The following is a 23,723-nucleotide window of genomic DNA, read 5'->3' as shown; positions in this document are numbered from 1 at the left end:
TTAAATATCTCCAGTGATGGAGATTCCACAACCTCCCTTGGCAATTTATTCCACTGTTTGACCACCCTGACCGTTGAGAACTTTTTTCTAATGTCCAACCTAAACCTCCCTTGGTGCAGTTTAAATCCATTTTCTCTTGTTCTATCCTCAGAGGCCAAGAAGAACAAGTTTTCTCCCTCCTCCTTATGACACCCTTTTAGATACCTGAAAACCGCTACCATGTCTCCCCTCAATCTTCTCTTTTCCAAACTAAACAAGCCCAATTCTTTCAGCCTTTCTTCATAGGTCACATTCTCTAGACCTTTAATCATTCTTGTCACTCTTTCCTGGACCCCCTCTAATTTCTCCACATCTTTCTTGAACTGCGGTGCCCAGAATGGACACAATACTCCAGCTGAGGCCTAACCAGCGCAGAGTAGAGCAGAAGAACGACTTCTCGTGTCTTGCTCACAACACACCTGTTAATGCATCCCAGAATCATGTTTGCTTTTTTTGCAACAGCATCACACTGTTGACTACCCCAAGCCCTGCCCCTTCTGCCCGTGGCCCCAACAGGAAGTAGGCTCCACTCCCATCTTGCCCCTGGGCCCATGGTGGCTGTCGGTGCTGCCGCTCTGTTGTTATACCCATGTAACACTCCTGACTGTTAACTTCCTGTGACATAGGAGGAAACTGAGCAGAGGACCTGGCTTTCAAAAGCATCCATGTACAAAGGCACATGCAGAGGCATTTCTCGCTGCAGAGTCAAGTCACTAGAGGGAAGTTTTATGCCTTACAGTCCAGATTAGGGCTGATCCTTGTGCAGGTTGACTGTAACCTACAATCGCTCACTGGATCAGTGCAGGGACAGCTGTTTTGGGGCAAGGACTGTATGGTTCCATTGAATTCTGAGCACGTCAGAGGAGCAGGGTTTGCTGAACGTACATTTCCGCAGCACTTCGGAGATGCAAAGGCAACAGCTGCCATTGGCAATAACTAGTGCAAAACCTTCTTCCTCACATTGGTGTCATGGCTCTGTCGCCTCTGCCTTGCTTTGAGGTTTCAAGTTGTCGCTAGCACTGTGCGAGGTGCAAAGCAATGACAGAGATGTCTGTAAGACAGCACGTAGGATTTACGCAGCGATTACTGGGAGCGACATCCCAAGCCAAGCAGTGACCCGAGCAAACTGTCGTACTGGAGCAGCACCCGCCAGCCCCAGTCTGAACAGGAGCAATGCTGGGCCCCTACCTCCCATAAGAGGGCTGTATCCTGTGGGCCTGGGAGCTCAGAATGGGACTGAAGCGGCTACACTGTCCCTGCAACAAAAAGGGAGCACGGGCTAGTTTATGATGCTGAGATTTACAAATTTTAGGGGATTTGGACACAAAAGTCCCATGAAAACTATCGGGAGCTGAATGTACTTTTCCTCAGCACGTCACAGAGGCATGAGCCTCAGTCCCTGGAGAGGTTCCAAATCTCCCCCGACTTTTACCTGGGATTCCTGAAGTTTCTGGTACTTTTTCCCATCGCTGGTCCTTTGTAGTGCCAACAAACTGCAGCTGCATGTTTACAACACAACACGCACAAGTGGTTGTTAAATTGGCATCTGCACTTACCACGTGAGCAGAACAGGGGAGCCCTTTAACTGTAAGCAAGCAGCAGGTAGCGTTGCTGGAACTAGCCAGGGGTTGTCCGTTTCACTCATTAAGATCTTGTTTGCACAAACAGCATGTGCCAAGCTGGGGTGTAAATTGAACTCGCATTAGCCTGCTGCCTGCGAAGGCATGGTCTACACTAGACCTTACAGTCGAATACAGATACACAATTCTAGCTACAGCAATTGCGTAGCTAGAATTGACATATCCACAGTCGACTGTAAGGTCTGCCCTCACTGAGGGAGGGCATTGGGAGCGTTTCTCCAATCGACCTCCCTTGCCCCTTGCCAGAGCAGGAGTACAGGGGGGTCTACTGCCAACCCCAGAGAGATGGATTTCATGCGTCTTTACCAGATGCACGAAATCAAACTCTGGGAGATCCATGCTTCAACACACGAAGTGTAGACGTAACCTAACAACATGGGCCCTGCTGCTGTGCTCTAAAAACTCCCAAATGCGCTTTGAGCTGCCCCACTTTGGAACATGAGCTGTCTGTACAGACAAACCCTAAACCAGCATATTGCCTTGGAGCCCAGATCCAATCACCTTATTCCACATGAGCATCTCAAAGGTGCCCTGGGACCTGCCAGCATCAGCCTGCATGAACCGTTCTGAAAAATGGGAGCATCAGGCAGAGTGCCAGCCGAGCAGAAAGATGGCGTCAGAGTGGCCCTGTACAAGGGCAAAGGATCTGGCATGGAGGGTAGCAGCTACAGACTGATCTCGTTCAGCCCTTGGAAATGCCTTTGCTCCCATTGTGCTTGACAGGATGCAGCTGCTCCTTAAGACATGATCATCCACAGCTGTCGAGTTTCACTGGCAGACGATCACAGTAGATCCTTATCCTCCAGCTTCTGGCTCAGCTGCACTGAGAATCAGGCCCCCCCCCAATCTTCTTATAGCGTATGTTGACATCAAGGCAACTTTGATTGGTTGATGGGTCACCTCTTTGGCTCACATTGAAATGTGGTGTTGTTCGAGGTGTTCTGTTAAATCTTCACACTGGTACTAGAGTAACTATGCACGTTTAGGGTGGACTTTAGGAAAAACTTCCAAAGTGTCAGGGTGGCTAAACCCTGGAATAAATTGCAAGGGAGGCTGTGGAGTCTCCATCACTGGAGATAGTTAAGAGCAGGTTAGACATCTGTCAGGGATGGTTTAGATGGTGCTTGGTCCTGCCGTGAGGGCAAGGGATGGGCCTGGGATGACCTTTCGAGATCCCTTCCAGTTCTAGTGTTCCATGGTTCTGTGGTTGGTTCATGGCTTTGGCTACATATCTCAAGTGTGTGCAAGGGATGTATTCTCAACCCAACACTAGTCTGTCAAGCTATCGACTGGATATTAGGACTTGTTGCTCCATACATGAGGATCAAGGTTGATCACTATGTTTACAATGCTGCCTTGCTTGTAGAGAAGTCAGAGAATATCAGCCCTGCCCTCCAAGCTCTGCAAGACACTGACTGCATGATGGGATCAAATGTGTCATGGCCAAAGACAAATCCAGAATTTCAGAGCTAGGCCACCAAAGCCATGGGTGCAGGTGGGATTGAGCTCTATGGAGAGTATTGCTGAGCTCACCTAACTGGGATATAAACAGAGTTCCAACTCTTATAGCACACTGGGTGTCCTCCAATAAGTAGGTCTCACCACCTGCTGCCTGGGATCCATATCTCACTTATGGATGCAAAACCATGTTTGCAATTAGACGAAGTTCAGGAGCTATCATACCTATGTGCTACCTGTATTGCTCTACCACTCAGACACCCAGTCCCTCTGACAGCTGACTTTCAGTGGCCAGAGAAATTCCATCTGCTGTTGGCACCAAATCTTGCATACAAGTTGGCTTGACTTTGTGTGAAGTGTGACAGTCTCTCAGACATCTGACCTTCCATCAGTTGTTCATTACATTCAGCAGTAACTCAGCATGCTTTCTGGCCACTTTACCAGTAAGGACAAAGACACACCGGCACTCCACATGCCCAAATGCTCCATAAATGTGCAAAGGAGGGCACACCCAACCCGACCTGAAGCCCTGCATTGGACTCTTCCAGAGATTCATGGATTTGCTGGGTTGAGCCAAATCAGGCATCAGGTAGTGAATCCAGGTGTGATGCCATCAACCATGTTGACTCTGGTTGGCACAATGATCGTCGGTAGACTGTGCATGTTTGATGTGATATCTGCATTCCACTACCTGGCCTCCTTCCCCTGTGCTTTGTGTTGTGACTGGATTCACACAAGAGAGGGAAATGGCAAGGCAGTTGGTTTCCTTTGTACTCTAAGCACTGAGCCCAAGTAGAGCAAGAGACCAATGGATGCAACTTGCAAGAATTCTGTGATCTCAGGTGCAGAGACAGAGGCAGATCCCACAGTCCTGTAGTGATGGGGACCAACAGCTCCGAGAACTCCAGGCACAACAAGGCAAATAACTTCGTTATCTAGAGGAAAAGCTTGAAAAATGCTATTGGACACCAGGAAACACATTAATGACAGTGAGAAGCAAAATGAGTGATTGGAAAAGGGAAACCCAACATCACGCAGAACTATATTAAGAATTTCTTTAGAAGCATGAAATAGATACACAGCTCAGGCTGTATGTTGAAAACGAAAATACTAATATAAGGGCAGTGTCGCTATTGGAGACAGCCCTGATCCCACTTCTGCCTTAAATGGAATGCCATTTGGCAGGAATTCAGATTGGGATCCAGCATCCTCCCAGGTCAGTGTGAGTCCCTCACAAATCTTGACACTAAATCTGTTTCCAAAGAGGACATCTTAGTACCTGAATGCTGTTTGACATTTATGTGGGGAACCATCTCCAGAGCTGCTTTCTTGGACAAATTTGCCATGGACTTCAGGGGCAGTTTGTCTGAAAATAATCTCAGGATTTCCCACTCCTGGAGTCAGCTAAAATGTCCAAGGGCCAGCCTGTGGTCATGTTGAAGTGAGGAAAACTGCCATCCCTGCACACTGTAGTAAATCCCTAAGGCTCTGGCTTTACTGATGTCTTGTAGAATATCTCCACTTCTACTTTCCAAATGATTCAGGGTGATCCTGAACCAGGCTGTACAGTGCTGTCCTTCTAGTCCGTCTAACTCAGTTGAAGAGCCCAAAAATTCAGTTTAGTTTATTTTTTATCTAGCATCGTTCGCGCACACTGCCTCCCAGCGCTTTACAATGCGAGATTAAATACCGAGCTGACCCATGGCATAACTGTGTGTGCAGAGTCCAAGGCACACTGTTGCAGGAATGACCAGAAGGTAAAGAACAACAAGAAGTCCTGTGGCACCTTATAGACTAATAGATATTTTGGAGCATAAGCTTTTGTGGGCAAAGACCCGCTTTGTCAGATGCATGAAGGAAGGTCTCTTTTCGAAGGGGGTAAGACTGGAGATAAGGATGCTTGTAAAGTAGTGAAAGGGAGCAGACGGGAATGTGATCCAGGCCTTGCCTGAGGCTAAATCCAAAAAGGGGTGGGATGGGAAGTTAAGGGTGAGGCATGAGAAGAACGAGGAACAGAGAACAATGGAGAAAGGATGATGAGCTTCCAAAAGGCAGATAGCAGAATTCTCTCCAGCATGATCCCTCGTAGCTCAGCTCTGCTTTTCACCAGCACTCACGCTGGGCAGAGCAGCTTTGGTTACAGAGGTTTCCTACTAAATATCAAGTTGAAGCACATTTCAGAAAGAAAAGCTGTGGCCCTGCAAGGCGGAGGTAGGCCTGCACTCTCAGCAGGTGCTGTGTCCTCCTGCCAGAAGCTGGAGTCGAGAAAAATGAATCCTTGGGGTGGCCTAGCCTTATCATGCAGATTAGCCTGGTCTACGCTAGGGGCTGTACAACAGAATTCTATCTGGCTAGGGAGCACAAGTGGAGACAGTGCCACTGGACTAATGTTTCTACTTACTACTAGTGTCTCTTTTGTACTCAGCCAGCAACCCACCCACAGCCAATCCCATGGCTGGGGCTGCTGAGGTGCCGTTCTCAGAACTGGCACAAAAAAGGCACTGCTTACTAACCTCGGCTCTGAGCTCAAGGCCATCCCAGGAGAGCTGGAGAGGTCACTGGTCACAGTACCCTAGGGTACAGGACCCAATTGCAGTTGGAATCCAGGGGATATGTCCAAGTGGTCAGAGTGAACTTTGAGAAACATCAGCCAGATTGATTATTTATATTTCTGGTATTAATAGCCCAGGTCTCTGGGAGCCTTTTACCCCAGAATTGCCTATCGCCTGTCCTACCTCTGCCTTCTGACCCCACACGGCATGTTGTTGAGTTGTACAGCAATATGGCTGCCAATTGCTTTTTCAGCTAGTAACACCAGCCATCTGGTGGCCTGTTAGCTGTTCAAGCTGCCTTGCAAAACTAAATCAGCTGGCAGACAATGCTCCCTTGCCCATCCTCCTCCTTCCCTCATTGAGAAGCTGCACAAACCCTCTGTGGGTACTGAGAGGATCTGTGTGTCTGGAATAGTAAGATCTGTGTGCCTGGCACAGTGGGAGGAGGAGGGAGCTGGCAGAGTGGGTTGTTGGCTGCATTGCTACTAAATGCAAGGTGCCTATTTGTGTGTTTGTGGCTGACTCACCTGACAGCACAGCCTCCGTTGATTTGGTTTCCGCGATCGCACCACTCGAAGTGCCTGGACGTTCTGCCAGTGGGCAGTTATCTCAATCAGAGCAGGTCTCTTAGATGTGGCTTGTAGGATCTGGAGCTTGGCAAGGGAATGGCCTCCTGGTCAATGGATATGTGCTCGTGGCTCCTCTGAACATCAGCTGGAGTTAGTGAGAAAAAGCTAGGGCTGCTCTAAACCCAAGGGGGCTTGTTTTGCTTATAAGAAGCACAAGGGATCTTTGTCGAGGGGTAAGGCAAGAACACCACGTGTATTGGGAATACAGCAACGTTATATTACAGGCACATAATGTACATAGTTTACTCACACAAACACACCGTCTTGTGGTTTCTTATCGTTATCAAAAGTTGTTCACTCTAATCCATTGGCCAGATGGATTAGATGTGAGCGTGGAGCCAGGTTCTGTTGATCTGGATCAATGCTCTGATGCTGACGAGACGAGGAACCCAACTCTGTAGTGCTGCACACATCTTTTATAGGTTTTAGTCCATAGTTCTGATTCTGTCCCAGGCACTGAGTCACCCGTCAATGGCAGATGGGTTTGATCCTTCCCACTGCCGCAGGTTTCTGTGAGACTCGTCACCTGCAGATGGGACTTCATCTTCCTCCCTGGGTGGGAGGGACCTTGGGAGGTCATCGAGCCCAGTCCCCTGCCCTCTTGGCACTGTCCCTTTTTTAATCTGTTTGCCCCAGATCCCTAAAAGGCCCCCTCAAGGACTGAGCTCACAACCCTGGGTTCAGCAGGCCAACACTCGAACCACTGAGCTACTCCTCCTTCACTGCTGTAGAGTTCAGTTCTCATTGTTCTTTGTCCATTAAGTGTGTGTTGTCCACACAGGCAGGCCCCAAAGGGTAACTTCCTGAGCACCCACATTCACACTTCCAGATGGATCTCACACACACCCATCCTCACACAGAGACAGCACAAGGTTTACAGGCTAATACACCAGATCATAGCCCTCAAAATGGAGTCTTACGCACAGTGTGGAGTCAGGTACAAAGTGTCTCTGATTGCTAAATAACCATTGTAAAGAAGAATACAAAGGTTCAAAGTGGTACAAAGCTCCTGTGAAAAGATACAGGAAAATACAAAGATACGTGGTAATGCAACGTTTCCATTAAAATACACATGTCTATTTAGGGCTGCTATGGACTGTCTGAGGTGGAGCCTCCTTGGGGAGGAGGAGGGCAGAGAACTGGTGACCTCAGTGCCATGTGACCAGCCCATGGGCAATATCTTGCTGTCCCTGTCAACCTAACTCTCCAAGCCTGGTTCTACTGTCTTAGAAGTCAAGAGCAAAACACCTGCTGCCCTCCCCGCAAAAATACATTGTCTGAGTTCAAGTTTAAATCTCGCTTTCCACAAGGTTTGACGTCAGTGTGACTTCGATGTTAGCAGCCTTAGGCGCTGGGCTGAGGGCTGTACTGCACCGCAAGTCCAGTCTGAAAGGGGTTAAGCCTGTGATGGTTGGCAGCAATAGCCATGAAAACAAAAATACGCCATATTAAGAGCCATATTGTCATTGCACTGTTCCCACATTGTCCAAACAAATGGCAATATGAATATAGGTAAAGGGGAATGCCAGCGTGCCATGAACTCATGCAGCTCATTTACAAAAACTGACTTAAGGGAGTTATTCCTCCAGAATGTTTAACTCTATAATTTTGCTGGTTTCAGGCATGATCTTCATGGCCTTGAGTAGCTGAAAGGATCTCAGTAAAGAATTGTGGGGTTTGGTTCCTTAATTCCAGCCTGTGAAGTCCCCTGGTAGGCATTTGGAGACTAAAATGAGAATTGACTTTTGAGAGGACTCTTTCTGTGCTATGAAAGCCACGCTGCATTCCCACCCCACGCTTGTAAAACCCCCACCCTGGAGATCAGGGGCTAGGTTTTTCCTTCCATGCCAAATATCCCACAGGAGTGGGCGCTGGAGTTTCCCATCTTCGTCACCAGCTCAGATGTGACCCAGGTCATAAGTGACTGAAGATCATTAACACCTGGCAGCTGCTTGATGGTGCTCTCCAAGAAACCAGTTCAATGGCAACACAGTAAGAACAGGTGCCCATGTCACAGTTTGCCTTGACATCTTTGTTGGCCAGGATTCAAGGGCCACTGTGGATGAATGTCCCTCTCATCTGTAACAGTGATCCCCTGGGTCAAAACTGAAGCCTTTTAGCACGGCTGTGGAGATGCCCAGGCTGGAAACACACTGAGGCTGCCAGCCTCCAGGCATGGCTGTCCAGCACAGATTTCATGGCACGTATGTAACGTGCCTTTCTTTTTCAGTCACTTCCCTTGAAAAGGCTCAGGCAGGGGCTGCACAGGGCCCATTTCACAACCTGTGATGGGAAAAGGTGAACGTTAGTTACGAAAGGAAAAGAACTGCATCCCAGCAGGCCACCTCCTGCTTTGTAGGAGAGGGAGCTTGTCTAAAATACTGCCCACCAGTGCACAGCAGAGGGAGAGCCCCAGATGAAAGGTGCCTCCCATGTGCCCAGCCAGCTCAGGGACTAGATGTGAGCAGTTCCTCTACGGGAATCGGAAAACAAGGGAAGTAAACTGGGGAAATGCAAACTCAGTCCTTCGGTAAAGGCAGGAGGGGCCTCTTGGCACCCTGAACGCTGTGTGCTCTCCCTCTCTGGGCACAGCCCATGTCAACCCAGGGACCAAGAGGAGTGCAAAGCCCCAGCCTCCATACCTGCTGCCTGGATCCCCCTACTGCTCTCTCCCACGGCACTGGGTATTTAGCCTGGGAATTGGTGTGGTCATCGTTCACAGAGCCCTGCTCTTGCTTCCAAACCCCGTGTGTGATACAGCTGCACATGGACTGAGCACAGTAAGTGCCTTCCACAGCCTCAACCCAGTCACTGCTTCCCTGGCTGTTGGGTCTGAGGCTCTGCAGAGGGGCTGCGCTAAGCTGCATTATCAGCCCAGATTACTGGCCCTAAAAGTGAATTCTTTGTGGCAGCTGTAAGCGTAAGCCGGGTCTTTAACACAAGACTTTGCAGGGGAGGGGTTCACAGGTGCACCTTAGCAAGAGGCTTTGGGAGGGAGGGATTTTAGATGTACGTCTCTTCTCTGCCTCGGCTTGAGGAGAGGCATTTGGGCAGACGCTGCCTGACAAAAGGGCAGAAGGGCTCTTGGCAGGGCTTGTGCAGTGTGTATTGGACAAAGTTCTTGCCTGCTCAGTAGCTCAGCCTTTTCTTTCAAAGGGATTTTCACAGCAGTAGCTGGGGATGCCCCCCTGGATGAGAGAGGACTGGGCGGAAAGCTTGGCGTATAACCACATTGCGGAGTTTTTTGCATCTGGCTTTGAAGTACACGGTAGTGATTTCTGTCAGAGGCAAGGAGCCTATCCAAACGGTCTGATCTAATCTGGCACTTGCTATATAAAGGGCACATAGAAGCCAAGCACAATTATTTTGCCAGTAATTATTTTCTGCTCATAAGCTGCTGCTAACTAACTAGCAACCTAGAATATCCACCTCCCTGAACCCAGCAGGAGGACAAGTGAAAGGGCTGGAAAGACCATGTAAATGCAAACACTCTATCTAGGTGAGCTATGAAACCTGCTTAGAGACATGTCTGGGTTGCTGGATCCAGACACAAACTGCTCTGGTGTGTTTGGATCTGAGCTTTGTGGTTGCAGAAGTCAGTGTGTGAAAGCCCCCTGAAATCCTCACCTCCGTCAGCCCTCCAGTTGCATGTGGGGCTTGAACTCACTTGGCTCTGTGCACTCGGCTGAATCCAGCAAAACACTTAGGCACATGCTTAACTTTCACCCTCTCAGGAGTGTCATTGGGTGCTTCTCTACAGCCCTAGAATCATAGGATCATAGAACACTGAGACCGGAAGGGTCCTCGAGAGGCCATCGAGTCCAGTCCCCTGCCCCGACAGCAGGACTGACCACTATCTACACCATCCCTGATAGACCTCTATCTAATCTGTTCTTAAATATCTCCAGCGAGGGAGATTCCACAACCTCCCTTGGCAACTTATTGCAGTACTTGACCACCCTGACAGTTAGGAACTTTTTCCTAATGTCCAACCTAAACTTCCCTTGCTGCAGCTTAAGTCCATTGCCTCTTGTTCTCTCCTCAGAGGCCAAGAAGAACAAGTTTTCTCCCTCCTCATGACACCCTTTAAGATATCTGAAAACTGCTGTCATGTCCCCCCTCAATCTTCTCTTTTCCAAGCTAAACAAGCCCAATTCTTTCAGCCTTTCTTCATAAGTCATGTTCTCCAGACCTTGTATCATTCTAGTTGCTCTTCTCTGGACCTTCTCTAATTTCTCCACATCTTTTTTGAATTGGGGTGCCCAGAACTGGACACAATATTCCAGCTGAGGCCTAACCAGCGCAGAGTAGAGCGGAAGAATGATTTCTCGTGTCTTGTTCACAACACACCTGCTAATGCATCCCAGAATCATGTTTGTTTGTTTTGCAACAGCATCGCACTGTTGACTCATATTTAACTTGTGATCTACTAGAACCCCTAGATCCCTTTCTGCTGTACTCCTTCCTAGACAGTCTTTTCCCATTCTGTATGTGTGAAACAGATTATTCCTTCCTAAGTGCAACACCTTACATTTATCTTTATTAAACTTCATCCTGTTTACTTCAGACCATTTCTCCAATTTATCGAGATCATTCTGAATTATGACCCTATCCTCCACGGTAGTTGCAACCCCTCCCAGCTTGGTATCATCTGCAAACTTAATAAGCGTACTTTCTATGCCAATATCCAAATCATTAAAGAAGATATTGAACAAAACTGGTCCCAAAACAGACCCCTGCGGAACCCCACTTGTTATGCTTTTCCAGCAGGATTGAGCACCATGAACAACTACTCTCTGGGTACGATTAGCCAGCCAGTTATGCACCCACCTTATTGCAGCCCCATTTAAGTTGGGCTTGCCTAGTTTGTCGATAAGAATATTATGCGAGACCGTATCAAATGCTTTACTAAAGTCTAGGTATACCACATCCACTGCTTCTCCCTTATCTACGAGTCTCGTTATCGTGTCAAAAAAAGCTATCAGGTTGGTTTGACATGATTTGTTTTTTTACAAAACCATGCTGGCTGTTCCCTATCACTTTACTACCTTCCAAGTGCTTGCAGATGACTTCCTTAACTACCTGCTCCATTACCTTTCCTGGCACAGAAGTTAAGCTGACTGGCCTGTAATTTCCTGGGTTGTTCTTGTTCCCCTTTTTGTAGATGGGCACTATATTTGCCCTCTTCCAGTCTTCTGGAATCTCTCCTGTCTCCCATGACTTTCCAAAAATGAGAGCTAACGGCTCAGCTACCTCTTCTATCAGCTCCTTGAGGATTCTAGGATGCATTTCATCAGGCCCTGGTGACTTGCAGACATCTAATTTTTCCAAATGGTTTTTAACTTGTTCTTTTTTTATTTCAAAAACTAACTCTACCCCTTTTCCACCAGCATTCACTATGTCAGGCATTCCTTCAGACTTCTCTGTGAAGACCGAAACAAAGAAGTCATTAAGCATCTCTGCCATTTTCAAGTTCCCCACTACTGTTTCTCCCTCCTCACTGAGCAATGGCCCTACCCTGTCCTTGGTCTTCCTCTTGTTTCTAATATATTTGTAAAAGGCCTTCTTGTTACCCTTTATGCCTGTAGCTAGTTGGAGTTCATTTTGTGCCTTAGCCTTTCTAATTTTACTCCTGCATTCCTGTGTTATTTGCCTATGTTCATTCTTTGTAATTTGTCCTAGTTTCCATTTTTTATAGGATTCCTTTTTTAGTTTGAGATCATGCAGGATCTCCTTGTTAAGCCAAGGCGGTCTTTGCCCATATTTACTATCTTTCCTACATAGGGGAATAGCTTGTTTTTAGGCCCTTAATAATGTCTCTTTGAAAAACTGCCCTCTCCCCTCAGTTGTTTTTCCCCTCAGTTTTTCCTCCCATGGGATCTTACCTACCAGCTCTCTGAGTTTACCAAAATCTGCCTTCCTGAAATCCATCATCTCTATTTTGCTGTTTTCCCTCCTACCAGTCCTTAGAATTGTGAATTCTATGATTTCATGATCACTTTCACCCAAGCAGCCTCCCACATTCAAATTCTCGACCAAGTCCTCCTTATTTGTTAAAATCAAATCCAGAACAGTTTCTCCCCTGGTGGCTTTTTCAACTTTTTGGAATAAAAAATTGTCTCCAATGCAGTCTAAGAACTTATTGGATAGTCTGTGCCCCGCTGTATTAGTGTCCCAGCATATATCTGGATAGTTAAAGTCCCCCATCACCACCTGGGCTGATCATGGGCTCTGGATGATTTTGTTAGTTGTTTAAAAAAAGCATCATCCACCTGCAGCAGCAAGTCCAGAGCACTGGCCAGACGACTCAGGCTTGAGAGGCAAAAAATTGCAGTGCTGATGTTGGGACTCGGACTGGAGTCAGGGCTCTGGCCCTTTCCAGATTTCAGAGTCTGAACCCAAACATTTGCCCTGAGATCTTTAGTCCCACACCCTGAGTCAGGTCAGCTGGGCTCTGTGACTGAGTGTCCATGGGTCTTTTATTGCTGCCAAGGCCTGAGCCAGCTTGGGCCAGGTTGCTCCGGATTTGGAAGGACCAACCCCACAATCATATCTTGAGGCCTCTGTTGTCTGTCTGAGCAGGTGTGTGACATGCTGCCTGGGGTATAAACCACAGAATGAGCCATTGTTTATGGTACGTGGAGCACCCAGGGGGGCTGCTTGGAGTAACAGCGAGAGGGGAAATGAAGTGGGCCAGAGTGAGAGAGCTCTGCAAAACAGGAAGAGGTAATCAGAAGAACGATCTGCCCCATCCAGGTACAAAGAGCAGGTTACCTGTGAAACAAGCAAGAAAGGCTTTAAAATGAACAACTTTAAACAAATATCGGGCATTCTGGCTAGCTCAGGGAGTGGGGACTGGAATGCAGAGCATTCCTTCCCTCCAGCACCTGTAGGCAGGCAGCCCAGACTGGTAGCAAGTGGCAGTTATCAGCATATATCAGCCAGCAGGAGATCTGCTGGGAATGTCCAGTCCCTCTGGGTAGGAATCTACACCTCAGAACTACGGCCATGTTTGGCACCAGCTGGCAGGCCCCACAGCGGGGCCAGGAAATGACCCTTTCCTCGCTATGTTAGTGCCGCGGACCAGGCCCACACCCTGTTTGACGTGTTGTTTGTCTGCTGAGATCTGGTCACTCATCTTGAAGAATCAAACACCTTGAGGGCAGGAACTTTAAAGGCATCCAAAGGAGAGGAGAGGGATCCTGTGGAGGATGGCTCAGGTGTAGTTCGGGTGCCAGGTCTACCACAGACCCCCTGTGTCCTTGGGCAAGGGACTTGTGCTGCTGGAGCCTCAGTTCCCCATCTGTAAAATGGGAAGCAAAATAATTATATAGTTGGGTTAAGACTGTGGCCCATTCATGGGAAGTTTGCCATGCTGCTGCCTGCGTATGCCTAGTCCATGGACCTCAGCCACCCAGGCCTGAACAGAGTAACTGAGGGGCCAATCTGCAGCCCAGCGTTCCCCAAACTAGTCCACAGAGGAAAAGGAGGAGGCCCTATCTGCCGTGAAGACTCAGTCTTTGCTGAGTATGGTGTAAATGCTTAGAGCTGTCTGTCAACATGTCAAGGACTGAGTTGTTTGCCCACTTCGCTCTGTTCTAATCAGCTGGCAAGTGAGAGAAGATCGCAAACCAAAATCCTTCCAGCGCAGAGGTTACAAATGTGTGTGACACTTAACTCTGAATGGGACGCAGCAGGGGACTCCTCATGGCAGGGCCTGTGCCTCGGGGATTGGGAATACAGCATGAACTCAAAAGGACACGGGGTGGGCGGGAAGCATTAGGGTACAAACATATCTGTGCCGATACGCTAAAAATGGAGCCTGAAGTCTGTGAATGGGCACCAGTGAAAACATTCTAACCATCTTGGGCGTATACGTTTGTGCTGGGGTAGGTCTGGAGACCTGCAGAGTTTTCCCATCCCAGGCTGTAACAGCCCCATGTTGGATTGAACCTAATCCATGGGGGTGCTGGGAGCCCAAACCTGCATGGTGCTGAAGGACTCCTGCTGAATCACTAGCTTCCCTCAGTTCTGGTGGACCTCAGCTGAGAGCACTCAGTGCCACAGGGCAGGCCCATGCCCTGTTAGATGTGTTCGTTGGCCACTGAGGTCTGTTCACTCGCCTTGAAGGAGCAAACACGTTACAGGCAGGAGCTTCAAAAGCAGAGGAAGGGACCCTGTGAAGGATGGCTCAGACCTAGTTCACGTGCCAGCTGTGCCCCTGACCCTGCATGACCCTGGCCATGGGAGTCACACGCTCTTAGTGCCTCTGTTCCCTATCTGTAAAATGGGAACCCAAATCTTTCTCTGCCCCCTGCCCTTGCCTGTCTTGGCCATTTAGACTGGAAGCTCTTGTAAGGCAGGGATTGTCTCCTACTGTGTGTATGCTGTACCTAGCACTTTGCGTCCTGAGCTCAGGTGGAGCCCCTCTAGTGGTTAATAATAAAAATATAGCCAGAGTAATTTTACTTGAATGGGACTGACTGGTTCACCTTCTGATCTTGCTCTAGGGGCGGCTGATCCTGTCCAACAAGACAGCTCGCACCATTGCCTTTTTCTACACGCTGTTGCTGCATTGCTTGGTCTTCCTGGTAAGTGTTGCATGGGAAAGTGGAACTAACGGGTGCTTATGACTGTGGGAGAATGCCCCTTAAAGAGCTTAGCTTTTCATTTTAGTCAGGAGACGTGCTTGCCTCTCCCATGCGTGTAACAGCTCATGCACCAGTGCACCAAAAGGCATGTGCGAGCCAGGGGCGCATAACACAATGTGTCCAAGAAGATGGAGAAATGGAGACACCAAAGTGGAAAGTGCTCATGTGGAGTCACGATGAGTGGGTGGCAGACCTGGGACTAGAACCCAGGTGTCTCTTAATGTCTTTTCCTGATCTGGCTGCGAGGGCACATTGCAATAAAAGCCTGTAGCTGTCAGTGGACTCAGGCTAAAAATTGCACTGTAGATATTCAGGCCTGGGCTCTGAACCTCTGTGAGGCGGAAGGTCTCGGAGCCAGAGCCCCAGTCTGAACTCCAGCTATGAGTCCTGCAAGCCTGAACCAATGGACTCTGCGACTGAGTTCTTCAGAGTTTTTATTGCAGAGGCCGCAAAGCACACTGAGGTGCTTCAAAACTGGGCATTTTGCTGAGGGTTGGTCTCCTACATCCACTTTCAGATAGTTGCACAGCATTTAGTCCTATTTAAATGCATGTATGCTGTGCAGTTCCTGCAACTTGACAGCATTAGGGCAATCAGTCCACTAACTGGGACACTGAAGGCTTCTATTAATCTAGTCATTCAACATGAAGTTCAGAGTGCAAGAAATTTTAAAAATGAGCCATGTCCCTGTGACCCAGCGTACTGGTCTACATTTAGCTCGCTGTGATTTAGCTCACTTCCTGCTTTCTCTCCACCTGCCTTAGTCTCTTCAGAAACAAATGGAGCTGGTGCCTAGGCTGTGCCTTTCCCAGCAATTTAGTCCATCTTTCCCTTGCCCTCTGCAGGATACAGTTCTACAACTGATTCGTAAATTCTCCTAACTTCAATATTTTTAAATTCTCGTTCTAGTCCCTTTAGTTTCTAAACATTTACTAGCATAACAACCTCCCTCCCTGTGCCACTTTTAAAGTCTTTCGTAACTTGAAAAGTTTTTATTAGGTCACTGCAGTGTCTCCTTTTCCAGAGATACTAACCTCAAATCCCATTGTGGGGAAAGTCCTATGGACCATAATCGTGTTAAAACTGACGCAGGTTTAATATCCCATAGCAGGACCATACGGATGACTAGACGATTATTTAACTTCTCTAGACATTTTAGATCATGCTGTGGGGTTTGATAAGGGGTGATGGCCTGTCTATGGAATTCTGTGTGTGATGAAAATTCTGTAGAAAAGTTACTGGTCTCTAGAAATATTCCATAAAGGTGACCCTGTCTAGTTGCTGTGTTGGTCTTAGTGCCTTTGAAAGCCACCCACGCTGTATTCCCCACTACCAACAAACACTACAGCAGGAGCATTGCATGCCTTGTGCTTTGGACCAAGCAATGATCAGCTGCTTCATAAGTGGTGATCAGCCAACAGACAGTACCTTAGACGTAGCCATTTGGAGTGCTGGCCCTCTCTGCCTAACTAGAAGGAAGGGATAACGATGTGCTTGCTACAGTCTTCTGGGTCTAGGACTTCATTTGTCTTTTTTTGTTGCAGCTTTACCCTGATCCAGTCGTTTTTTTTTTCCCCCACAATAATCCTCCTCCCAATGTGTTCTGGCTGATCTGTGTTTCCAAAGTGGGGAAGCTGCTAACTGTAAATTGATCTTTCCCAGTCAATGAGGCCCCATTGCTGTGAACAGAGCCAAGCGGGAAGCTCTATGGACTTTAATGGGGTTCCTGGAAGAAGATGTGTGGTTCCAGTATGATCTAGTGGAGCTGGTTGCCTGCCCACTAAGGCCAGATAGATAAAGAAGGGCCCAATCTGGAAGTTCCCGGGTGCTCAGTGTTGTGTTCACAGCTGGGTTTCCACCCCTTCCAGCCTTGTGAATTTCAGTTACCCTAATTTGGAGGCCTGCTGAATCATATTTCTGGAATTAGACTGTTTCCAGGGGTGCGATAATGCTGCTGTGCATTTCGCGGGAGGCATTAAGAGATGACGCCCAGACCTCCAGCCTGTATTTTCAGTAGCACTGCGCTTTTCAGTCTGTCCTGATTTAAAATTTTATGTACAGAATTTCCCTTCCTTGTTATCGTGCAGAATTTCTCGGGCTTTATCTGTCATGGCAGGAAAAACTCATCAATGATTAAATGGGACAAGATCGAAGACAAACAAATAGTGCAAATATTTCTATCCAGAGGCTCTGGAACTATTTTGGGAGTTGGGGGCTCAGTTGCACCTGTTAGACCTGTTGAGATCAGGTTGCAAACTCTCCTGGACCCGTCACCATTGCTGCAAAAGGTGTCCAGCCCACGAGAGTTGGCAACCCTCAGTGCCCCACGCTGGAGCCACAGCTTGCGACAGCTGCAGAGAGCCCTGGGCCAGCAGGCAGCAGTATCCTGGGGCCAGCAAAGTGTGTGGGGCTGGCAGGATCCAACAGGGGCTGCCTGGAGCAGTCAGCAGTGCCTAAGAATAGGGAAGCTGGGTGCAAAACCCTGGGGTGTTGCAGCACCAGGCATGCACAGCCTTACTTCGCATGCCTATGTTTCTATCCAGGTCTTGTCAGAATAAAACCAGCCTGCTGGCATCTTGGGGCCAAGAGCACCACCAATAAACTATTACACCACATTTAAAGTTTTTAAAATTTAAACACTATTGGGCATACGAATTGCAAGGCTGGGATAATCTCATTCTGTCTCAGTGTTAAAAAGCCAGGGCTTCCAAGTCCTTTGACACTAATGGTCTTTGGATCAGGCACTTACAGACACTTACCAACAGGCTGGATGATTCTGGCTGATCCACTTCCACCATTTGAGAAACATCTTCCCCCTTAACGGGAAGAGATGGAGGGAGATGAAGGACTCTGGCTTCCTTCCCACAAATCGTTTGTTCCCTCACCTTTTTGTGAATTCCAATGAACCCTAATGGGGAGGCCTGCTGAGTGGTATTTGCAGAATTAGAGACCTGCCCCAGTGACAGGATAATACCGTCTTACACGTCACAAAGGTATTAGCATATCAGCTCCGGCAGCGGAGGCGGAAGGCTTCTGCTGGCCTTTGCAGCCACATTGTGCTTGTCAGTGATGTCAACAGACTAACGAGACATTCAACAGAGGCCACCTCGCTACAGCTCTGCTCTTCATTCATGGAAGCAAAAGGCATGTGGGTCTAGGTTTGGCCTCTCTACCAACAAGCTAAACATGTCAGCAGATAGCACTGAGACTGAGGGATCGCTGACTTTCAGAGGTACCGAGTAAATTAAGGTCCTGTTGATTTCATTTGGATTTGTGGGCCCCAAGCACATCTGAACATCAGGTCTCTGGAGAGGCCGGAGACTTGCGCTTTCCTTCTTCTGAAGGGTGTCAGGAAATGGCAGCAATATCAGAAAGGAACAGAGCCTTCCTGGTTGGCACAAGGCAGCATTGCTGTGGCTTGAGAAATGCTTTTGAAAAGCACAGCATAGCTTTGGTGGCTCTGTGAACAATCGAGTGAAAACCACTTTTCATTCCTGGTTTTCAGCATGCTTTACAACACCGGCAAGGGCCCATATTCCAGTTTTATTGATTAGAGTAAACGGGGCTCCATGAGGTTAAATTACTAGCCCATGGTCTCAAAGCAAGTTCTGGCAGAGCCAGAATTAGAATCCAGGACCTCCAAATCCCAATCCAGTTTCTGACCTGCTGAACCAGGCTGTCTTTGTTGTTCATTTCACACGGCATCTATAGATCGGTACAGCTCCATCATCTCTTCTCCTAATCCCCCAGTTCTTCTCCACTCACATATTGTTGGCCTTTCCATTCCTGTGCCCTTATTTCCTTCCCTTTAAGTTGCTCTGTTTGCAGAGACCCTATGTACTTTACAGGTTGCAAATCACAGAACGCCAAATGAATCCAAGTCCTAAAACTCAAGGGAAAGAAATTGAAGTTCGTGGTTCCGTTCTGTTTTCCAAAAATTAACAACACTAATGTGTAACAATGAGGCATGCTTAATATCTCATCGTAGTGGCAAGTGTTCTTACCACACAGCTCTTCCTTAATATGTTTTTAATCATGTATTGAAAAATTTCATATTCTTGACCACGTTGAAATCAATCCACTTGAACATACTTTGCTTACGGCTAAGAAAACCAAGAGATGCACGCGTATCTAAAGCACGTACTTGATATTCTGCCCAGCCTGCCTCTGCATGTGTTCGACTGGTGGAGACAAGTTATTTCTTTAAGGCTGTAGTGACCCTTTTTCCAGTAGAACTGGAAGAATCAGACCCTGGGGTCATGTAAAGCAGCGTAGCATCGCAGACGGGCTTTCAAGTCGGGTTGGTGGGTTATGCTGTGAGGAGTAGAGAAGGTGGTCACAGGTGTATTAATGTGCTGGGTGGAATGTAAACACATGGTGGGCCTCCCACTGCAGTGGAAAAACCACTAACAGCGTTTCTTGTTTTCCAGGTACTCTACAAAACAGCTTGGAGTGAGAGCGTGGGGAGGGACTGCACTGCTTACTGTGCTAAGAAGTATGTATGAACATAGGATGAGTCACTCCAGTGCAGATTTCCAAACAGCCACTGTCTTGAGAAAAGGAACCACTGTGATTTCACCAGAGCCGATCTGGGCTTGCAGTTGCATTTTACACACAAGGCCTCATTAAAGTGCAGTTCTGTTCTGAACAGCACCTTATTTCATCAGTCTCATCTACTGCCATTAGTACCAGGAGTAAAAGCTGACTGCATTAGCCAGAGCAAGCTTAATTTTCTTCCTTCTTGTGCATCAACAATTTGTTCATTACGTTCTAATCACGACACATTTGTCAGCAATAGCTAATGAGCTTTTAGAGATGTAACTGAAGCTTTCATTTCCTGGTGAACATGCACAAAAGTTCGGCATGCTGGAGCAGTTAGACCTGCAAACCTTTAAGAGAATAAACATAGAAGCCCAGTGGCCCATCCTCACACAGACTATACAGAGCAGAATGTGTTAAGTCTGTTTTGAAATTAGCTGCAGCATGACAAATATACAAGAGAGCAATAAGTCTGGAGAGGAATGTTTTCAGTAACCGCAGGCCTGATCCTGTAACATGCGTGAGCACAAGTAACCCTCTCGCGTAAGTAAGGATGGGATAAAGCCGAAGGTAGATTTTTAGATAGAATTTTTCTTTCATTGAAAAATGTAGATTGATTAAATGCCACATTGAGAAATTGTCAAATCACCACGTTTTCAGTTAAAAATCCCCCCAAAATAAAAATGTGCCATTTTGAAACTACTTTGTTTCAAAATTAATTTCCATTTTTAGAGAATTTTTTAAAAATTAAAACAAAATATTTTCTTTTGAGTCAATTTTTATTTTTATTGTAACCTCAAGTAAGATTTTTCCCCCCCCACTATTCAGTTTGCCAGAAAAAGTCACCAATTTTTTTGCTAGTTCTTTTCTCAGAATTGTTAGCAGAACAAAAAAAAATTTTTTTTGCACTGCTCCCATGTGTGTAAAGATTTGAGGTTCAAGGGGAGGAAAGGGATAGCTTGGTGGTTTGAGCATTGGCCTGCTAAACCGAGGGCTGTGAGTTCAGCCCTCAAGGGAGCCATTTAGAGATCTGGGGCAAATAGATTTAAAAAAAAGGCAGGGGGGAGGGTGCATGGTCCTGCCAAGAGGGCAGGGGACTGGATTCTATGACCTTCCAGTTCCATGAGATGTGTATCTCCATGTATTTATTAGGTCCCATGATTTGTTTTCAGCTGCTCTGACTCACAGGGATTTCCTGGTCATGTAAAAGAGTCTGTGGTGCTGATTATGACAGCTGGTGTCTGGCTTCATACTGATTTCAGTGTGTGTGGTGTCTTGCTGTGGTTTTTGTGCTGATTCATTATTTATCTTGTTCCTTTCAGATATGCTGATCATTTGCACAAGTTCCATGAGAATGGAGACAATGGTGACATGTGGCAGTGAGGGCTGAATTTGAGGCCCTTCATCATCCCAACGGGAATGCTAATTCCATCAGTAGCATTTGGCCACACTTGTTTTCACATTTTGTGCCCCTGCTGTGACCACTGCACACAAAGCTAGGCACAGCCGCTTTACCTGAACCTTCTAAGAATTATCTTTGTGCTTTGTAAGATTGAGAGGCAGTGATCTCTTCCCCATTTCAACACGGGTAGGCTAGACACAGCAATAATGAAGTGTCGTTCTGCAAACTATAAGGAAGCAGTTCCATCTGGAATCATAGGACTTTTGTATATTCCCTTGGGTGCTGGTGTCCGAAGCTTTAGGAATCTCTAGAGTAAATAGTTGGGAAGAGTTCATCCTCTTTTCATTTAGATTTGCTTTACCAAACTGTAGGAGGAAGGGGACTTTTTCTGTTGAAAGTTAACATCTTTGTAGCTTTTGAGAGCTGGGGAACAGCTTGGTACCCTACTTCTATGTGACCCTTACCTCATTAATCTCTTTCAAGTTCAGCACATGAGCCTGGCTAAGCCTCCCATGAAATAGGGAAAAGTGAAATTTAAACCGTTTCATATTTTTTAAAAAAGTTCATGCTCCATAAATCTTGAGTGAGTGATCCAAGAGTATAGATTTTATTAGACTTTGAAATGGCTGGTTGTAAGATCCTGCAATAGATTGTTTGTTTTCCTTTTGAGAGGTCAGTCATCCAGAGACAGGAAGTTACTGTTGAGGTGTTGCTGTCCTGCTATGTTTCTTATTGAATTAAGATCTTGCTCATCTCTGTATTTAATCTAATGGGCATTTCTTGAGGCCTTTGAGCATGCTGTCGAGTAAAAGCAGACAGGCTTTTTTATTGGTGTTATTGAACTGGAGACTGACTTACACTTGAAACAGGCTCTGTTGAGGATTTAATTGGCATGAGGGAAGTGTTGCTAATAAGCGTGGAGCTCAATGGAAGGACAGTGGGCACTCTTGGATAATAGAAATGCTTCTGCTGTGCATTAGCTGCTTTGCTGCAAAGGATATATTAGCATAATGCAAGCTGTCTGATGAACAAACCTGCTTGCATTGTAGCATGGCTGGCAAGCATCTGACCCTTCTCAGCTGCTCTTCAGCTTGAATGAGTTAATTGTTGACAGTGGGTTATCTCAGGGGAAATGTGACTGCTCTGCTAATAAGTCATTGATTTAGTTGGGGACAAAAAAAAATCTATGAAAAGCTGATTTATATAGAATGTGTACATTTCTACATTCCGTATTATTGCAATGGTCCTTGCAAGCACTCAGTAGGTTGCCAGATCAGGACTTTTCTTTATAGTTAATAGCTTGGTCCATTCTTGCTCATTTAAAATCCCCATTCTAGTCCAAAACAACATTGCCTCATGGTTAATATTGCACAGCAGAGACCTGTCTAACCACACGTGTGTTGATAAATTTGGGTCTATAAATAGAATAAGCAGGCAACGATAAGGCGTTCCATATGCCATGAGCAACAAAGAGCTACGCATCAGCCTATAGAAAACAGTAAACTATTAATTGCAATGAAGATAATATCCAAGGACTAATTGGCACCTGCCTACAGAGAGCAGCTCAAGAAGAGAGAACTCTGCAGTGGATGTGATTACACTGCTATAAATCCCTCATCCAGCCACACTGGGATGTGCACCAGTAAGCTACTAGTGTGAATCCTGTTTTATGTGGCAATGATTATACTGGAGGCTTAGACCCCTTGCAACTACACTGAGAGCTACAGCCTCATAAAACTGGACAGGGCCTGAGTCCTGGTGTGCTTGTTAAAATGAATGGGACTCTAAGTAAACATGCAGTTATTTCTTATGAAGCAGGAGGGCTGTCCCAGCTGCAGCACTTGCTTTGCTGTCAGCCTATTTCCTCTCTTTGAATAACTCACTAGAGTGTTTCTCACAGATTGCCATCAAAACACAGTCCATTTTCCACAGATTCGTATCCAGCTCAGGTCTGTGCTGCTGCTTCAAAGCAAAGTTTATCAGCATTTTTAAGAGGCAGTTTTATCTGAGAGGACTCTGGTTTTCTAGAGATTATGCATCATATCTGCGTGTTGTGTAGAGCACTTTCCAACTGTCCTGGATTTCAGAGGCAGCACATGGGGCTCAGCACTTGCCTGATTGGACCTGCAAATTAGACGAGAGCTTCTAAGGATCAGAGCAAGTTAGGGGTGCTTTTCACGTCCAAAAGGTGATAATCTTTATAGACAGAATAAATAGGTGTTTTGATGTGCTCTCTAAAAAGAGCAGTCTTGGTAGAAGTGGGATATTTGCTGTGTTTAGCTATTTTCCTTTAGGTTTCATAGAGAAAGTCAAACTTACTTTACTCAGAAGCTATACTGAGTGCTTTAGAATTGCAAAACATGCTTAGAACTTGGCACATTTAATCTTCCATGAATGGTTTAAAATAGGTATTATTGAGCTATGCAAGATATGGTCAAATAAACTTAGAAATGCACCAAGACTGATTTACCTTTTGTGGTTCTGTTTTTTCACAACCAAGAAGCATCCCTGTTCATTTTGCCGCTCTGGGAGGCCAATGTTTCCAGCTGGTTTTAGAAATCTAGTCCAACAGCTAAAGTAACTCTTTGAGGTCATATGAAGTCAGAAGGAGCAGCACCTCCAGCCCTAAGGCAGCCTTGGTCCCTGCTGTGTGAAGACTAGGGCCAGCTACCGTTGAGATGAAATATTCTTTGCTAGGTATAGACAGGAAGGTGAAAATACAGTACTATGGAATGGGGCTGGGTCATTTTAATATCATCAGTGCCCCTCTGCCTCTTGCATGGCTGGAGCCTGAAGACAGTTCTGGTTCCTCC

The 23,723-nt window shown here is 46.7% G+C and overlaps 1 protein-coding gene across 1 annotated transcript in view; it reads left to right on the top strand.

Annotated features, from left to right (window-relative positions):
- Positions 1-23,371, top strand: part of CUX1 (cut like homeobox 1) — a 420,256-nt gene extending 396,885 nt beyond the window's left edge. Inside the window, exons 21-23 of the mRNA XM_075013971.1 lie at positions 14,829-14,909; positions 19,400-19,464; positions 20,831-23,371. Of these exons, the coding sequence (XP_074870072.1) occupies positions 14,829-14,909; positions 19,400-19,464; positions 20,831-20,891 (207 nt within the window). The 3' untranslated portion in view covers positions 20,892-23,371. The remainder of the gene's footprint in view (positions 1-14,828; positions 14,910-19,399; positions 19,465-20,830) is intronic.
- Positions 23,372-23,723: the final 352 nt, after the last annotated feature.

This window comes from Carettochelys insculpta, chromosome 19 (assembly GCF_033958435.1).
Source record: "Carettochelys insculpta isolate YL-2023 chromosome 19, ASM3395843v1, whole genome shotgun sequence".
Classification (NCBI taxonomy): Eukaryota; Metazoa; Chordata; order Testudines; family Carettochelyidae; genus Carettochelys; species Carettochelys insculpta.
This window is presented reverse-complemented; position numbering and strand designations above follow the sequence as displayed.